The sequence below is a fragment of the Nicotiana sylvestris genome, chromosome 4, assembly GCF_000393655.2.
Source record: "Nicotiana sylvestris chromosome 4, ASM39365v2, whole genome shotgun sequence".
NCBI classification, from domain to species: domain Eukaryota; kingdom Viridiplantae; phylum Streptophyta; class Magnoliopsida; order Solanales; family Solanaceae; genus Nicotiana; species Nicotiana sylvestris.
Window position 1 is genome coordinate 26,204,030 of NC_091060.1, and position 11,927 is coordinate 26,215,956.

Consider the following 11,927-nt stretch of genomic DNA (forward strand, 5'->3'; position numbering starts at 1 on the left):
TTGAAAGTTTCGCCCATGAAGGGTGTTATGAGATTCGGGAAGAAAGGGAAATTGAGTCAGCGATTCTTTGGACCTTTTGATGTGCTTCGGAGGATTGGAGAGGTGGCTTATGAACTTGCGTTGCCACCCAGCTTGTCAAGTGTGCATCCTGTATTTCATGTTTCTATGCTCCAGAAATATAGTGGGAATCCGTGTCATGTTCTGGATTTCAACACGGTTCAGTTGGATGATGATTTGACCTATGATGTGGAGCCAGTAGCTATTTTGGGTCGTCAGGTTCGAAAGTTGAGGTCAAAGGATATAACTTCAGTGAAAGTGCAGTGGAGAGGTTGGCCCATAGAGGATGTTACCTAGGAGACCGAGCGGGAGATGCGAAGCAGATATCCTCACCTGTTTGAGGCTTCAAGTATGTTTCTTGATTCGTTCGCGGACGAACGTTTGTTTGAGTTGGGGAGGATGTGATGACCCAGTCAGTTGTCTCATGAGTTACCACTTTGTTTTCCCCATTTCTGCTTCTTTATGCTTTGGTTATCTGTGTTATGTGATATCGGGTTGGTCGGATCGAATCCGGAAGAAATTTGGTAAGGTTTGAGACACTTAGTCTCTTTTGAGGGAGCTTAAGTTGGAAAAGTCAACTGGATGTTGACTTATGTGTTAGTGGGCTTGGATGTGAGTTCCAATGGTTCAGTTAGCTTTAGCAGATGATTTGTGACTTAGGAGCATGATCAGAATGAATTTTGGAGGTTCGTAGTAGATTTAGGCTTGAATTGGCGAAGTTGATATTTTAGCAATTTATGGTTGGTAGGCGAGATTTTGATATAGGGATCGGAATGGAATTCCAAGAGTTGCAGTAGTTTTGTTGTATCATTTGGGATGTGTGTGCAAATTTTCAGGTCATTCGGACGTGGTTTGGTTGGGTTTTTTTATCAAAAGCGGAATTCGGAAGATTTTAGAAAGTTTGGCTTGAATCCGATGTGTTTTGGGTGATTTTATGTTGTTTGAGGTGTTTTGATGATTGGAACAAGTTTGTATAAGGTTTTAGGATATGTTGGTGCCTTTGGTTGATGTCCCGGGGGCCTCCGGGGAGTTTCGGGTGGTCAATCAGATCATTTTGGAGTTAAGAAAATTGCAGAAGTTGCAGGTTTTTACTCTTTGCGTTCGCGAGTGGACCCTCATGTTCGCGAAGAGCCAGTGGAAGTCAGTGGAATCTTGGCCTTCACATTCACAAGAAGGGCTTCGCATTCGCGGAGGGCTGGGAAGTGAAGCATCACGTTCGCGAGAAGGGCTTCGCGTTCGCGTAGAGGAATTTGGGTCAGCTGGGTTAATATGGATCGCGTTCCCGTAGGTTTGAGAGGCTGAAGCATCGTGTTCATGATGGTAGGGTCGCGTTCACGAAGGAAAGTTTTGGCCAGAGGAATTTTTGTGCTTCGCGACCGCGAGGCTTCGACCGCGTTCGCGAAGAAGGAAATTGGGCCTGGGCAGAAGGTTTTTAAACTCGTCTTGTCCGCGATTTTGGGGCTTATTTCCTCCATAGTTGGTCATTTTGGGAGAGTTTTGGAGGATTGAAGAGGTATTCAAGGGGAATCGTTGGAAGGTAAGATTCTCGGACGTAAAACTCGATTATTATGTGAATTTCACCTAGAAAATCATGAAATCTAAGCCTAAAATTGAAGAACTAGTGCTTAAAATTGGAGGCCAAACATTTGGGATTTGAAGGGTCATTTGTGAATGGATTTTGATGATCTTGGTATGTATGAACTCGTGGGGAGATAAGGAATCTATTGGTGTGAATTTTTTTGAATTTCAAGACGTGGGCCCGAGGGTCGGGGTTTGGTAATTTCGGGATTTGTGCCCTTTATTGATTGTTTTCGCTTAGGCTTTGTTCTCTTAGCATATTTTGATGACCTCATTCTAATTTTGGATAGATTCGACGTGCGTGGAGGCCGATTCGAGGTCAAAGGCATCGCGAGCTAGAGTTTAGCCGGTTCGAGGTGAGTAATGATTGTAAATGATGTTCTAAAGGTTCGAAACCCCGGATTGCACATCGTAGTGCTATATTGAGGTGAGGCACACACTGGATGACAAGCGTGGGATCGTACACTATTGGAGATTGTGACTTGGTCCGTCCCGGTTGATGATTTTACCGCGTATTTGACTGAAATTATTGCTATCATCATGATTTGGGCTGAATGCCATATTTGGGCTTCGTGCCAACTATTTGAACCCTTCGGGGATTTTATTACTATTTTCTTACTGTTTTTACTTACTTGAACTCAGTCATGTTAATTTCCACTATTTTTCTACTCAGCCATGTTTACTCAGTTTTAAGACTTAAATAATATTTTAAATGATGTTTGGGCTGAGAAACACTGTTTTACTATTGCCCGAGAGGCTAGTGATGATTTTTGACTGAGTAAGGACGATGGCCTATGTTGTGAGGAAACACTGCTAGTGATTTGAGGTCGAGGGCCTGAGATATGTACGCCACGAGGTGGCTTGATTGATATGAGGCCGAAGGCCTAGTTTGATGGCATGAGATGGCTTGATATTGCGCTTGGGCCGTAAGGGGCCCTTCCAGGAGTCTGCACACCCCCAGTGAGCACGGGTACCCATTGTGATGTGAGATTGAGCCCGAATGGCTGGTATTGTTCTGAGATGTTGTCCGAGGGGCTGATTTGTTGATACTGTGCCCGAGGGGCGAACTTTTATGTGTTTATTTTTCCTTAATTGCCTGTCAATTACCTGCTTACTTATTGAAAAAGGATTTTACTTATCTTTTCACTGGTTTACTGCTTTAAAGAGTTTTACTGCTTCATTATAGAATGCCATGTGCCTTACGTGATTTCTTTCTTTCAGTCTTTATTTACATTTGTTACTCACTGAGTTGGAGTACTCACTTTACTCCCTGCAACCCATGTGCAGATTCAGGCATTATTGATCCTGCCAGTGCGAGTTGAGATCTCCCAGCGGACATTCGGAGTTCACAAGGTAGCTGCTTGCCGTCCGTAGGCCCGTGTTTCTCCCTCTTTATCATTTCTATCACTTATCAGACATTTGAAACAGTTGTAGACTCTTCAAACTTGTATTAGGTTTTATAGATGCTCATGACTAGTGACACCCCGATATCGGGCTGTGTTGGGTTGTACTTCCGTATTTTTTTGATATTATCTACTACTTAGTATTATTAATCATGTTTTAGACTACTTTCTTGATGTTTAACTATTTAACATCGAATTGAGAATAGTTGGCTGGCCTTGTCTTCATGAGAGGCGTCATCACGACCGGGCCCGGATTTGGGGTCGTGACAATACAAGATAAAACAACACTCGTGCATCAAGGTGGGAAAGCATGCCCGATCACCATTTCTCCCTTTATACAGTTTTGGTGGAAGCACCTCGGTTGGACCTCAAATATTTCACCTCAAGCACCCATTTACTAGTGTTATTGGTCAAAATGTAGATCCTGAGTTGTTGGATCAATTCCACAAGTGGTTATACCACGGTACCAACACATGTTCAAAGAGGTTAGTTTGCATAATTTGACACTTTTTTTCCAGTATTCATCTTTTACACATCCATTTCATGCAACAATTTTATTTTAATTTCTATTTGTTTATATAGGAGGAAGACTCCGTATTCTATAAAGGACAACCAAATTATGCCATGGTTAGATCTTGGAGTGGAAAAGGTTAACAAGAAGGAGTGGTTCTTTTTCCTGGCATACCCAGGACAAGTCCTCAATGACTCGGTAAGATTCAATGTATTTGATTTGTAGATATTTTGTAGATAATTTGTACTCTGATTGTAGATGCTTTGTATTCTGATTGTAGATGAATTGTAGTTATTTTGTAGTTTTGTGTAGATTATTTGAAGATAACTTGTATTATAAATGCAATCTATTTTTGCTGCAGCACATTAATGTTATAATGTATTACTTGAGGAAAAGAGGAAAGTATGACCCCCATAGCAAGACTAGGTTTACTACAATAGATTGTGTGTTCAAGACTAGGATTGATCAGATTTATGAAAAGTTCCAAAATTCTCCTCAAGAAAAGAAGTTTTCTGTTGTCAAACCCCATGACGTTGTAGCAGAATATATATTGAGGTATAGACTACTCGCAAATATTGCATGGGATGAATTTGATTATGTCATCATGCCCGTCAACATTGTAGAAAAATTCCACCGGGTGTTGGTTGTTTTGACATTGCAGACAGACAACTTTATGCACATGATTCCATGGTCTCTTCACACAATCACCCTATTGTTGAATCTTGTGTCTACAAGTTTTCTGTTATTATCCCTTTGTATTTGTCATGCACCGGTTTTTATGAGAAGCGTAAAGATATCAACTTCAAGAATACAAAGGCATACATTGAGAAAGTTGTTACCGACCCTCTTAACATTCAGTGGATCATCGAAGAGATACCACTGCAAAAAAAATGATCACTGTAACAAAAATCTTCTTTCTTTCTATACATTTAACCCTTTTTTTTAATGGTTTGGTAAATATTGATATTTTTTTTATCTTTGCAGCGATTGGGGTGTATTTGTTTCTGCCTTTGCAGAGTATGTTAGTCTTGGAGAGTTATCAATTCCGGCAGAAGACCTTTCTGATATTGACCAACACCATAGACGTTATGGAGCGCTACTTTTGGACTATGCTAGAAAGAAGCAGGAGCATGGGGCAATTAGTGAAAGTGAGGTGACGGGCAAATTGGCAAGGAGAAAAGGTGCACCAGCTTTGAATGAGAAAGCACGAGTCGAGAGGAAGAAGAAGTAGTTGTAATGTTTTGTATGGAACATGTAGTACAATTGTTTAGTTAATGCTAGTTTAGAAGAAAGATGGTAGATAAGTTTTTGAACAATATTGTTGTGTTTTAACTGTAGCAGACTTGTGCTACAATTATAGTAGCCTTTGTTTTTTTTTCTTATCCAGTATAGTAGTTCAAATGGAAATATTATGTTGGTTTTATATTCACTTATTGAATCTTTACAGTTTGATCTTCATTATTTTAGCATATAAATCCTTTCCAACTGAATTTTTATGCAATTATTCTGTCAACGCAAAAATATATAATTATTTTGTTGTTTTTTTGTACATAAAGTGTAAAAATCAGTAACTAAATATTTTGTTGCTTTTACATTCAATTTGTTGAATGTAAAAAAGTACCTGATCTACATTATTTTTAGCATATAACTTCTTTCTAGCTGAATTATAATCTAGCTATTATGTCAGCTACATCTATTGTAGTTTTTTGTAGTTGTATTTGTAGATAATTTGTAGAAAATATTTAACAATGTGTTTTGTTTCTTTTATATTCATTTTTTGAACTTAAACAATACTTGATCTACAATATTTTAGTATATAACTCCTTTCCTACTGATTTATAATGTAGTTACTCTGTAAATTCCAGTTAATATAATTTTTTTGTAGTTGTATTGTAGATAAATTGCAAAAACACATTAACAACAATGTAAAGGATGCTAGAGATAGTAGAAAAGTGGTAAATTATATATATAGAAACCATTCATAAACAAATCACTATATGAAAGTATTATGTCAATACAGAAAAATCTTATCTAACTACATTATGATCTTAAAAAATCTCAACAATTACACATCAAAATCTGTTATCCTGAACTCACCAAATTTTTTTATGAAATATATTGTTAACTACATAAAATTTTATTTCTTTCTGGGTGCATTCTTGCAAGATCTTTTGTTATGCCCTTCTCTTCCGTAGTTGCCACATGAAACCTTGTACTTCTTTGAATTTATTTCATTATATGTTTTGTATCTTTCTTTTTGAGGTCTTCCAAGCTGTCTTTTCCCTCCTATAGGTGGATTTACTACTTCTTCAGATATATGTTGGGGCACATTCCATTTGCTTTCATCAGGCAGGAGATTTACTGGTATTTCATAAGTACGCAAGAGGTTCTCCCTTGTGTAATAAGGAGAACAATATTGTTCAAAAGACTCATCCCTGTGTCTTAAAGCAGCCATAGCATGTGGACAAGGAAGTTCATCAAGCTGGAATTGCTCACAACTACATCTCTTGTTTTCAAGACAAATAATATAGCGCCTCACACCATCTAGTACTGTATGGATGTAGTCTGTTGAAGCCCTCACCTATGATTACATTACAAACAAAAAAATAATTCATATACGGTTAAACTCAAACTATCTGCAAATATCTACAAAATATTTACAAATTATCTACATTGTCCTGTATAATTAATTTGATTCAATAAATGATCAGATCTTACTCTAAGCTTGTGCGACAATGTTCTGTTGTCATCCAACTCTTTGTTAAATTTGAACCCAAGGTATGTGAATGTACCCTTTGCTTTCAATAACTTTTCTTTCGTCCAACGTTCAAGAAGGGTCCTCATATACTCTAATAGTTCTACTATCGGCAGCTCTCTTGCATATTTTGTTACAGCATTCAACGACTCTGCAATTTTTGATGTCATAGTCCAAGTTCTGTTCAACATATCATGTACTCGAGACCATCTATGATAGCCAATATCGTATAAGTATGCTTTAACACAGGGGTCAATCTCTTCAATCTTTGACATCCTTTCATTAAATTCATCAAGCGTGTATGAACGTGCCGTAACAAAGTACAATTCACTTAACTTTAGATGTCCCTTCGTGAACTTTGCTCGTATATTTGTCCAAATATGCCACATGCAAGAATAATGTGGCATGCCGGGATAAACAATAGATGTTGCCTTCAAGATACTCTCATTCCGATCCGAAACAACACACATATTTGGTCTTTCACCATATGCATGTTTGAATTGCTCAAAAAACCACTTCCATGATGCGTCATTTTCTGAATCAACAACATATGTCAATGGTAATATGGTACCTACATTATGTGGAAAAAAGCAATTAATTGGCTGCAGGAAAAATGCAGAAGAAGACATATACATACAAACTACAACTTTTTTACAATATATCTACAATAAATCTACAAGTACTACAAAAAATATACAAGCTACAATATTTCTACAATAAAACTTCAATACCTGCTGCATCCATTGTACTAGTTGTTAGCATTATTCTCCTGTATGCTGACTTTAAGAAGGTACCATCAACTACTACAACTGGTTTACAATATTCCCAACCACTGATTGACGTACAAATCGCAACAAATACATACAAGAAGCAGTCATCGTCCGTCTTCTTCAATTTAACTACAGACCCCAGGTAAGTCTTCTCCATAATATATAAATAACTAGGCAATTTGCTACAGGAGCCAGCGGGATGACCTCTCAAAAACTGTAAAGCCTTTTCCTTTACTCTTCAAGCTTGCATGTAGGTTAGATTCACGCCATGTTCAGACAACATGTCAAATCGTATGTCTTTTGGTGTAAATTGTCTTAGGATCAGAATATTTTGAAATAACCATGCTACCAACTACCATGGCAGTAGGTTTGCGTTGTATGAATGTATTGTCCATTAAAGAGCATGTGTGATGGCTGTTGAAATTTCTGACCTTGAACATTGCAGAATCATTTATGCTAGTTGCCTTGAAGTGCCATGCACAGTTTTCACCAACACATATCAGTCAGTAGCTACAAAATAAATACAATTCAAACACTGGTTTAAAATGTAGATTTAAAAAGAAAAAAGATTGTTTTAGCTTAAACGATCACATTATACAATCTATATACAACATAACTACAATTCATCTACAATACTGATAAACATTATCACAAGAAAAAACTGAAGAAGTAAAAAATTACAAATAAACTACAAAATTAAAAAAATAATGATCTTTGACCATTCATATGTTCATACCTTCTAGCACTAGATCTTTTAACCCTGAATTGAAACTTGTGCATGACAGAATAATGCTTTATTGTAGTTGCAATTGTTTGCTTGTCTTGGTATACTTGTCCTACTTCAATAAAACTGGTGTACTATCTATTATTATTATACTTTCATATTCCTCTATAATGGGAGATGTTGACATATCAAGTAACTTTAGTGTTCTAGACGAACCTGCATGAAAATAAAGATAAATACTGTTATGAACAGTTTGCAGATAATTTGTAGAAACATTGAAATTCTGTATTTCATATTAATTTTTCAAATGATATGCAGTTTTATTGTAGAATAAATGTAGAAATTTTGTAAATATTATGAAAATCCATACTGATATATATATTTACTCTGACATGTAGTTTATTTGTAGATAAAATGTAGATAGTGTAGGATATTGACATACAACCAGAATATGATAGAAAAATTAACAGCACAAACCTGCAGCTGTGTTCTCATTGGTGATACTCAATTCCATATTGAAATCGTGAACAGTTATACATAGCGGATATGATCCTAAGTTTTTGTTTTCCTTTTTCGTCTCCATGTATACAAGAACACCCATATCGATCCTAATTTCCATTGGAGGATAATGCTCGTTGATAATGTATTTGATTGCTATAATTTTTTCGGATGTATCGATCATTAATTGCTGTGCTATTGTAGAAATCAATAGACTATAACTCGCATCCTCATCTACTACAATGCCATCGACCTGAAATTCTCTAAATCTCCCATAGCTATCCCAATTCCCATTCAGTTGTAGCATAATTGGAATTTTGGACATAATTGTGTTTGTTGCAGAAGAATTGTAGAAGATTTAATCGTTTTTGATTTGTGAAATCAGAAAAAAGGCGGAAACACAGTGCATCGCAAAAATAGAGTAGCTAAATTTGAAACGAAACAGACGATAATTATTAATGTGCGTGATTTACATTGTAGAAAATCTGAAAGAATATTTAATTTCACAATTTTAGCGCGCCTAAATAAGGAAGCCTACAACTACAATGATTCCTTATTTAATGAATTGTCTATATTTTGTAGAAATACTATTAGCATGACAGGTAATATGCAAACTATGAACATATTTGGTAATATAGTTTCCTATATGGTATAGGAACGAAAATTTCCCAATTCAAAAATAGCTAGATTTACAAGTAGTCATTAAAAAATAGCCACAGTTTCAAAAGTAATCAAAATTTAGCCACTTTTTATTTAGAGATAAATCTGAACGAAAACACTGTTCAAAATCCGAAAAATACTCCAACATGATATACTGGACGTCCAACATAATATACTGGGGTTCTAGTATAATATATCGGTCCAACATAATATGCTGGAAGTTCATACACAGGTACTCCAATCTCCAGTATATTATACTGGAACTTTTCGCGTGTTGAAATTCCAGCATAATATGCTGGAAGTTCATACACATGTGTGCCAATCACCAGCATATTATACTGGAACTTTTCGTGTTGCAGCAAAAATAGTGGCTATTTTTCAGTGACTTGCAACGTGCCTATTTTTCAAAGATCGGTCCGAAAACTGGCTAGCCCGTGCTATTTTTACCTAATTTCTTTGATTACGTTGATCTTACATAATAATTGGTTAGATTTACTATTTACGTTTTTAGCCGGTATACATAAATAATACACAACTATACACATATTATGAATGGACTAGCTTTATAATTTAGAAAAATTAATCCAAAAAGCCAACCGCTTAAACTAAAAATAGCTGTTAAATGTATAATACATGTATAATACGTGCATAAAAGTGTATAATCTATGTACTCTTGCTAAAAATATAAACAACAAAACCAACCGGCTATTTGTGTAAGGATCCCTTTTTAATAAAATTGAAAGTGATAAAAGAAATTAGCCCATTAGTTAGCGCGATCCAATCCCACATAAGAGACTAGACATGAAAGAAAAAGTGGAAATGACATTAGGTAGCCACTTTTAAGTATGTTGTTTCACAGTTACAATGTATTTAAAGATTAACCAATTTCGCTCAAACTTTAGGACACAACTGCCGCGACCCGAATTTTCCACCCTCGGGAGTCGTGACGGCGCCTACTCGTGGAAGCTAGTCAAGCCACGTATTGTAGAATTACTAACTCATTTATTAGTCCTTTTTAACAATTTAAACTAATATGCGATCAATAGTAAAACATTAATGTTAAATAAAAACAAGCGGAAGATTTAATCTGATAGAATAACCAAAGCCAACATGCCAATGCCAACATACATCTCTACCCGGAACCTGGTGTCACAATATCACGGACAGTCTATGATTACTACAACAAAAGTCTGAAAAGAAAGTACAATTTGTCTCAGAACAATGAAAACAGAATACATAATAAGATCGAAGAGAAGGCTGGGCCTGCGGACGCCTGCAGGACTACCTCGGGATCTCTAGCTGGACTAAGGCAGCCACCCAATGTTATAGTCCAAGAGCTGCTCCAGGATCTGCACATAGTACAGAGTGTAGCATCAGGACAACCGACCTCATATGCTGGTAAGTGCCTAGACTAACCTCGGCGAAGTAGTGACGAGGCTAGGACCAGATTGCCAAATAAACCTGTGCAGCTATATAATATACATCGGAAAATAAAATAGGAATAAACAAGTACAAATGGGAGGGGGTACATGCTGCGGAGGTATATCAATATCAACAGTAAATCAAGAAAAGGCATAAGGACAACTTAGTATTTACAACAAAACAATAAGGAACTTGTAACCAATCTATAAACACTTTATATCATCAATTGTTGCGGCGCGCAACCCGATCCCTACACATAACAACAATGTTGCGGCGTGCAACCCGATCCAATTATATCAGTGTTGCGGCGTGCAACCCGATCCAATTATATCATTGTTGCAGCATGCAACCCGATCCAATTATATCATTGTTGCGGCGTGCAACCCGATCCACATATAATGTTGTTGCGGCGTGCAACCCGATCCAAATATATCATTGTTGCGGCGTGCAACCCGATCCATATATACCATCAACAACAATCATAGTAAGAGTCCCGGCAAGGGATCAATAAAGAACTACACTATCCCAGCAAGGGAATTGACAGTATAAGAAACTACGTCCCGGCAAGGGAGGAACAACTATAACCAAACTTGTTCCAACATCTAACTATCTCAGTTAACACCAAAACTCAGTCATAAGTAATCTTCACGAGAATAATCATAATCCTTACTCAATGCAGAGAATCGTCAACTTAAACATCCGTTGTATTATTTAAGAACACAGTAAATTACAATTCAAGACTCACGGTCATGCTCGACACCAACGCATAGATACTCATCACCAAGTCGATACGTCGTACTCAACAAGAAACAAGTAGCAAATATGACACAACTCCTAATCCCTCAAGCTAAGGTTATACCAAACACTTACCTCAAACTTTCACAGCCAACTCAAGCCTCAAACAACGCTTTTCCTTTTGAATTTGGATCCAAATCAATTGTATCTAGACATAATCGACTTAATAACATCAATAAATGCTAAACAATCCAATTCCAATGCTTAATTATACCTTTCCCATCATTCTTCCCAAAAAGTCAAAAATTGACCCCGGGCCCGCTTGGTCAAAACACTAGTTCGGACCAAAACCTGATCACCCATTCACCATGAGCCCGAATATATAATTAGTTCCAAAATTCGACCCCAAAATGAGGTCTAACTCATAATTATACAAAAAGCCCTAACTCTACCAAAATACCTAATTTTCTACCCTTAAGAACATGATTTAGGCCTAGAAATCTAATGGGTGTTAATGGAAATTGAAGAAAATGAATCTAAGATTACATACCTATGAATTGGTGGTAAAATCCCCTTTCAAAAATCGCCCAATTTGGAGTTTGGAAGAAGAAGTTATGAAATTTTGGTTAAGTCCCGTTTTGCTTCCGTTTTAAAATCACTGGACAGGCCTTCATCGCGTTCGCGATAGGCCTGTCGCGTTTGCGATGAGTTAGGCCTTAGTGACCTTCACGTTCGCGACATTGGGCTCGCGTTCGCGGAGCTTTGACCCCTCGAGCCTTCGCGTTCACGGGCCAGTGGCCGCATTCGCGTAGAA

General features: G+C 37.1%; 1 protein-coding gene across 1 annotated transcript; it reads right to left on the reverse strand.

Annotated features, from left to right (window-relative positions):
* Window positions 1-5,686: 5,686 nt before the first annotated feature.
* Window positions 5,687-8,621, reverse strand: LOC104225974 (protein FAR1-RELATED SEQUENCE 5-like). Its single transcript, XM_009777853.2, has 5 exons — window positions 8,276-8,621; window positions 7,952-8,014; window positions 7,036-7,113; window positions 6,268-6,875; window positions 5,687-6,130 (listed from the first exon to the last, which is right to left on the reverse strand). Exons 1-5 carry the CDS (start codon window positions 8,619-8,621, stop codon window positions 5,687-5,689), a joined length of 1,539 nt encoding a protein of 512 aa, XP_009776155.2.
* Between the last annotated feature and the right edge of the window lie 3,306 nt (window positions 8,622-11,927).

Coding starts and splice junctions, on each gene's coding strand:
- LOC104225974 (XM_009777853.2), bottom strand. CDS start 8,621: ATGTCCAAAATTCCAATTATGCTACAACTGAATGGGAATTGGGATAGC. Junction 7,114..7,951: donor CATTATAGAGGAATATGAAA/GTATAATAATAA, acceptor ATTGTAAACCAG/TTGTAGTAGTTGATGGTACC. Junction 6,131..6,267: donor CATTGTCGCACAAGCTTAGA/GTAAGATCTGAT, acceptor ATGTAATCATAG/GTGAGGGCTTCAACAGACTA.